At 32.8% G+C, this 8,024-nt stretch overlaps 1 protein-coding gene across 1 annotated transcript in view; it reads right to left on the bottom strand.

Moving 5' to 3' along the window:
* Positions 1-1,483: 1,483 nt before the first annotated feature.
* Positions 1,484-8,024, bottom strand: part of DNAJC15 (DnaJ (Hsp40) homolog, subfamily C, member 15) — a 44,727-nt gene continuing 38,186 nt past the window's right edge. The window contains exon 6 of the mRNA XM_012723144.1: positions 1,484-1,923. Coding sequence (XP_012578598.1) covers positions 1,853-1,923 — 71 coding nt within the window. The 3' untranslated portion in view covers positions 1,484-1,852. The remainder of the gene's footprint in view (positions 1,924-8,024) is intronic.

The following is an 8,024-nucleotide window of genomic DNA, read 5'->3' as shown; positions in this document are numbered from 1 at the left end:
AGGGCATTAGAGGTAGAGGGATAGTAAACAATATGGGAAACACTAGCAAAGCACAAGAAAATTAGGACATGCAAGGGGATTTAATTTTAAGACAGGTCATTATTCTATGCAGAAAACCAAAAATACTAAACACACATACAGCAGTGTTCTCTTAATGAGAGCTGATTTTGTCCTTCAGGGGACAACTGGCAATGTCAGTAAACATTTTAGGTTGTTGCAACTGAAGTGGATGCTGTTAGCCATTCAACAATACACAGGAGTGTTCCCCACAAAAAGGTCTAATTCAGCTCAGTATGTCAATATTACCAATGTTGAGAATTCCTAGAGGATGACATAGACAGAAAGATGCATCTAGAATACTGAAAAAGTATTTTAAGATATGAAATATGTTAGTTCATAAATGTACTAATAGGATGAATTCAGGACTTGTAAAGGAGTATTGGAAAATAATGCTAGTACTTGGTATCTCAGTTTTCTCACCTTTAGAACAATAAAGTGATGGGGGGGGGGCTTATTTGAAAAGTTAGCTAGCCCTTCAAGACCATGTAGCTCATTCCCTGCTTTTGAGAAAACCAGCACTTTAATCACACTAATTAATATGTTCTATTTTAGCTAATTCTGACATACTCAGAGGAACATATAACAACAAATCACTAGTTATATCGTCACTCTCATTGTTTTGAAGCCCAGTGCAAGGTCACTTATTCTATGCAGTCCCCTCTGCATCCCCCACAAAGTGTCAGTTTTAAAGTGCTTATGTGATATATCTCTCTTCTAAGTGTAAGTTCCTTTAGGTCAAGGATCCATGATTGGTTCATACCTGAAACTCTCAAAGGATACACATACAGTATAGTTGGTTAGTAAGTCACTGTAGGATACATGTTTATTGATAATATGTGTTATATAACATAAATCATATTTGTGTTGTGTGAATTTATACTATGTATCATATACTACTTTGTTTATATTATATAGCATGTATTATGTGTTGTATAATTTATATGTCACATATAATTTATATTATATATTATACAATTTATGTTATATAACAAATTTATACTATGTATCATATACTACTTTGTTTATATTATATAACATGTATTATGTGTTATATAATTTATATGTCGCCTATAATTTACATTATATATTATACAATTTATGTTATATAACATATTATAAATAAACACACAGTGCCAGAAGACTTTAATTAAATATAAAGTCTTCAGATTTCTCCCAGGTCTTTCAGCTTTTCCTCACAGGGCTTATTTTGTGAATCTTTAATCATTTTAGTAGCTCTCTAGTGCTGCAGCTACAGAGTCTCCGAGAGAACAGTTCTTTAAAAGTCCTAACCACAACTTTAAAAAACACCATTTCCCCAATCAGTGATTGGTCTCAAAACATTTAAGGTACCTTCCGTAGGCAGAGTTCTAAATCCCTCTGATGAAACAAGGGTTGATGCAAATATAAATAAATAAGCAGGAAGAAAAGTTCTACTCACTGCTCACACATCCAAATTATATCATTGATCACAGTATTTTTGCATCACTTTGTAGGACAAATGAAAGTAGAGGGTTAGGGAAAGAATTCTGGACTAACAAAAATCTTGAAATATATGGCGATTACAGAGAAAAGGAAACAAGGAAAAAAGAGCAGTTATAAAACTCAAAGGAGTTCATTTAAATGATAATAGTAAGATTATTAATCTTTTATTACTAATATAACTTAATCATGGAGGAAATGATCATGGTCAGTACATGTGTGAGAATCATGAAGGACGTGGTTTAGATTATTTGCAGATGTTTCTTTTTCAAGTTACCCCTTTATTCACTTAAGAGTAGCTCTTAAGCATCAATCAATGTTTGGTGGTTGCTTCTAGCAAGTCTTTTGCTTCATTTATTTTGGTTGCTAAGTAAGGAGATCCACCTAAGACAAAGAAAAAAAAAAATAAATGGATTAAAACTCACTTCATTATTAACCTTCTTTTAAAGTCTCAAATATAGAAAAAAAATCAATTACAATTCACAGATTATCTTCCCAATTCATCTCTGAAAACTAACTTTATAGCTGAATAGAAATCAAAAGAGCATAAATTAGCCAGTAGAACACTGCAGACACCCAACAATGATAGATAATGATAATCATGGGGGGGGGGGCGGTGCTGTGAAAAAACACTCAAACTTTTCCAATTTAACCAGGGAATTTTTTTGGTAATAATTAATAGTTTTTATTCTGGACTTTTTAAATGGGAAGAATATCCATCTATTAGGGAGGACAGCTTTCTGGAGGAGGTAAAGCAATCCAGGTGATCTTTCAGTCTTATCAAGTTTTCAATTTCCACAAAAATAAAGTACATGTTAGGAAGAGTAACTACATAATACACAGTTTACAAATCATATTTACTAATACAGGTGAATGAGTGAAAATAATAATGTTAGCGGAAATGTTTTCTATCTCTGAAATAATCCTATTTTTAGCTAGTGGTTAGTAGATTCACTGTGCCCTGAAAATAAAATTGTCAGTTCATTTTTAAAGTTTTTTGAAAAAAAATTATTTCTAATGTACACAGCAAGAAGAAAATTGAGATGAATTTTAAATTTAGAATCATCATAAATCATAAAATCTATGTGATATACAAAAATACCAGCCCCAAACTGTCACATTAAAATTACTTAAACATCAGATGTCTTCTAATTTCAAGTCCTGAACACTCTTCATTGCTTAACACTCAAGCTAACAATCACAGTACACTAGCACCGGTTTACAGATGTTAAAGGAATTCAACTAGACAAATTTAGAAACGAAGGATGTGTTCAGGTTTAGAAATGAATAAGTGTTTAGAAAATACTACAGTCATTTAATATAGTAGTGCATATCTGTAGAATTAAATAAAAATCTAGGATTTAGAACTTTTATATTTTATCTTCTCAATTTTCTAACACACTCATTTTCATTATATTTTATGAAAGTTACCAGTCCACCAGATACTGGGGAAAAAAGACAGTTCTATCACAGATAATTTGTGCAGTAATGATATAAAGTATGTTAACTGATGGCAGCAGAATTAAGGTAAAAATGAATAATATCTAGGGGATCCCAATGTTTGGAAATTAGTCAATTAGCTTTTAAATAATCCATGAATCAAAAAAAATACTGCAATGGAAATTAGCATTCAAGAAAATCAACAAAGTCAAAAGTTCTCTGAAAATATGAATCAATTTCAAACCAAAGCACTTAAAATTCAATATATTCTAGGAAAAAAAACAATATTTCAAAACTGATACAGGATGAAATGGAAAATTAAAATAATCATATATATTTAAGAAATTAAACTAGTAATTAAAAACTTTCCCACAAATAAAAAGCTTAAGAGAGCTTTATCTGGTCATTCGAAAAACAAAAGGGAGAAGAAAAAAAAAATTCAACTCTTTTAATGAGGCTAGCCTATCTCTGCAACAAACTTTGATGACGATATCACAGGATGAACAAAGAAGCACAAACCCCCAAATATTAGCTTATCAAGTCAGGCCAAGAATCAATGCCAACTTAGGTTTATATCAACAATACAAGATTGATTTTCATATCAGAAAATTAGTCAATACAGTTAATCACATTTAAGGTTCTATGTGGGTTTATGTTGATAGCTATATCCACCTTATATATATATGGACATACAGATACAGATGTATGCATGTACTGATATGTGTGTGTGTGTGTGTGTATATATATATATATATATATATACACACACACACACACACACACAGGTAAGGATATAGAAAAGTAGCATAAACAAGGAGTTCACAGTGATACATCAGTAAAGTTTATTACCTATTTTCTAATTATAGATACTTGCATTGTTTATAATTAGATATTCAAAATAATTGCTGTAAACAAGCAAAAAAATTAATTTCATTAATAGAAGAAGAAATAAATGAGATATAATCATCTCAACAGATGCAGAGAACTCAACACACATGGATAATAAAAACTTTAGTAAACTAAAAATAGAAGAAAACTTCTCTTATGTGATAGAAGTTATGAAAAAAATATAGCAAACCTCATATGTACTACTAAAATACTAGTAAAATTCTGATTGGCTCTGAGATCAATCAGAAGAAAAGGACAATAATTAATGCCAGTCTCCATTCCCAATTAAAAAAGAAATGAGGACTGGAAAGAAACTGACACTCTTCATAAATGACACGGCTGAGCACACAACACATCCAAAAAGATTAATAAATGAATTTAACGAGTTGCTGGATAATACAGCAATATATACAAAACCAATCTATATGTCCTAGAAAAAAATAACTAGACAATATAAACTTTAAAACAATGTAAATTATAATAGCATTGTGGATGGTTGCATAACTGTACATTTATTAAAATTACAGGATTTACATGTTCAATAGAAAAATTTTATGATCTGCAAATTGTATCTCGATTAGCCTGGTAAATAAAAAGATAGCATTTAAAAATATCAGTATCTAGGAATAAATTTAATAAATTAGGCATATGTCTGCAATCCAGAAAACTGCAAAATCTCATTGAAATAAATAGAGTACCTAAGTAAATATCAGGCTATGTCTTGTACATGCATTAGAAAATTCAGTATTACAAAGATATCAGTTTTCCCTAAATATATGTACAGATTCATAACAATCTTAATCATAAACCCAGGAGATTTGTGTGTGAATATGGATGTATGAAAGTATAATGTGCATATGTGAAAGAAAATTCTTTATTTATGTTAAAAAGTTAAAAATCTTAAAAGAATTTGAAGGACTTACACTACCAGAAATCAAGACCTGTTACGGAGTTACCCAAACCATAAATGTGCTATTGTCACAAGCATAAAGCAACTCACCAACAGAGGAGAAAAAATACAGAAACCTTTCTTATAAAAAGGTAAAAGTGCATATCACGGGGGAAAGAATATTCTTTTCAATAAATAATGCTGGACCACTGTGTTATCTATTTAAAACTAAATGAAACTTGACAAATAAAAATCTGTTATCATATACAAAAACAGATTTTAGTTTATAACAGGTAAAACTATGTAAGATTATAAATGTTCCAGGAATTATCTTAAAGACCTTGATATAGGCAAATATTTCCTAAACAAACTAAAACAAATAAAAGCACGAACTATAAAGGAAAATTTTGATAAACTGTACTCTATTAAAATTAACACAGGCCCTCCCTGGTGGCGCAGCGGGTTAAAGCACTGCACTGAGAATCTAAAACCACTTGCACATGAGTTCGATTCCCGCCTGCCCCGGAGGTGACCACATGGCGTGGCAGACCTCTCCTGATCCGCCCGCTGCTCCCCTCAGCAGTGTACTTCTTTGATCTGCCTGTTCTGCTCCCCACTCTGTCTCTGGTGAAGTCTTTCGCCGCCCCTTAGTCTCTGGCCTGTACCCCAGTTCTGTATGCACAAATAAATAAATCTTTAAAAAAAAATTAACACATATACTTTAAGAATATATGCACATATACTCTTAAATGCACATATACTTTAAGAGTGTGCATAAGCAAGCCATGAAGTAAAGATATTTACAAAACAAATCTAGGAGACTAAAATGTTGTTTTCCCAAAAATCAATAGGAAAAGAGACGGCCCAATAGAAAAATAAAAGGGATAAAGTGGTACGTTATCTGTATCATGGAATATTGTATAACAATAAATAAGAATGAATCACTACTATAGCATTCACTGCTACATAAATAAATCTCAAAGATAATCAGAGAACACAGATACAAGCAATAACACACAACAGTATTCTTTCTACTTAGATAAAGTTCCAAAACAGGTAAAAGATGATCAATATTGAAACCAGGATAGTGGTTAACCTTTGGTGAATAGTCAAATCTGATGACTGGAAAATTACTGAGGAGACTATATAAGATTCTAGTACTCATTATTGAGCTGACTATGTAAGTGGCAATTCATTGGGTTATATATTTATGAACTGTGTGCTTTTATGCGTGCCTATTTAATTTTAACAAGTTTATTAAAAAATAATGCTGAAGAATTGTTGACCTCTAAAGAGTGATTGCACTACAAATTCATATGTGCAGAAACTGCTGGCAAGGCTGTGAGCAGGACCATGAAAATAGTCACTAGGCACTGTTCTAATGTATTATTTCACATGGTTCTTTCAAACACCCTCGGTAATTGCTAAATTTCTATATTCATCACATAAAGACACTGCGTCACAAAAAGTTTAGTAACTTAATCAACACTAGCCACAGAGTTAATGTGAGTTGGAGCCAGAACCCCAGAAAACCTGGTTCCTGAGCCTGTATTCTTCTTATTCACTAAATCACTATGCTTCTCCTTTTGTTTACAGTTCTTTTTTCTTATCAAACATGTGGTTATTGCTGAACCTTTCTGTTGCCCATCCTGGGCCCTCTTTCCTCTTGAGCAGATGCAAACTTACCAACTCCTGAGTACACAGCTAGGACTCAAGACATTAAAATGAATGTATGTTCTATGAGAACAAATATCTACCTGTCTTGTTTGACATTAAAGGTTCCAAGATTTGGCATAATTTTTGGCACACTGTTAAAATTGAATAAATAATTTCTGAATGAAAGAATAGTTTCATTCAGTATTAATATAAGGAGACTTTCAAAATTTTAACATGATCATTATGAGTTACAGTTATCAATTCTGTATTATAAACTTTATACACATCAATATTCATTTGCTTATTCATTCACTAATGTGGGAATATCTTTTTTCATTGTCAGATGAGTAAAGTACGCTGCTGATGGGGAGCAGCAGGCGGGCCAGGAGAGGCCCCCCCAACCCCTGTGGATCTCCTCCAGGGCAGGCAGGGATTGAACTCATGTGGAAGTGGCTTAAGCTTCTTTGTGCTGTGCTTTAACCCGCTGTGCCACCAGGGAGGGCCCATATCCTTTACTTTTTAAAAAAGATTTAAATACTTATGTATATGAAAAAATGCAGTGTAGGCCAGAGGTGAGGGGATAAGAGAATTCACCAGAGACAGAGGGTGGAGCAGATCAGGCAGTTCTACTGAAATACCCTGCTGAGGTGAGCAGTGGGTGAGACAGGAGAGGCCTCCTGTGCCACATGGGTCAGCTCTTTGGTTGGGGAGCAAACTCATGCTGCAGTGGCTGCCTGGATAGCTTGATAGGGCTGTGCTTTAACCCCTGCTCCACCATATCCACCCATATCCTTTACTTTTAAAGACATGACCATTTATCAGGAAAATCAATGTATGACAAAAAAACAAACAATAAGCACAACAAAAAACCCACCTAACTTAAATACAGTCTTAATATGAAATAAAATATTGAAATGAAAGCAAAGATTAAGCCTTGGCAACAAATAAGTCTAGTACATCTACCGAAAAAGGAAACTGAGCTACTACTTGCATCACTTTTTCATCATGAATCAGCGATGATGCTTGGTGGTCATAGCTTTCTTTTGCAATAGGTTTACAGTACATCTTTTACATTAATAAATTACAATATATTGCCAAGGTTTCATGTCAACGTCTACAATGAACATAACTAGGGAAAATTTATTCAACAGTATAATTACTTTGACTTGTGTTTAATCCCAAAGTTTTATTAAATTTTGAATGAAATAACATTAAAGGAGGGTGTATTGTATGTTTACTGGGGCATAAGTGGAAAAATTCTGAGAACCTTCATGTTGCAAGATGGCAGATTTTGGCTAAATGTAAGGGAGAACTTGCAGGAATTAGTACAGCCCACCAGTGTCTGCCTCTACAGTGTCTCTAACACTAACAATCTGTGTAATTAGTAGGTCCCTTTTTCCTGGAGTGGAACAGAAACCATCTTGATTTAGCAGTCTGCACTGATAAGACCAGTGTCTCTCAAATTATGAAAAATACAACTTTAAAAACAATTTCCAATCAGTGATGGACCAAAACTTGCATACTTAAAATACAAAAAGCAACACATATTTGGATGTCACCACAATGTCAAACTGCTATGAAGTTTTCTAAACTCTTTTGATTACCTTTTTTT

This window comes from Condylura cristata, unplaced genomic scaffold (genome assembly GCF_000260355.1).
Source record: "Condylura cristata isolate star-nosed mole 26May11 unplaced genomic scaffold, ConCri1.0 scaffold00010, whole genome shotgun sequence".
Taxonomy (NCBI): domain Eukaryota; kingdom Metazoa; phylum Chordata; class Mammalia; order Eulipotyphla; family Talpidae; genus Condylura; species Condylura cristata.
Note: the sequence above shows the minus strand (reverse complement) of the source record. Positions and strands in the feature narration are given on the sequence as shown.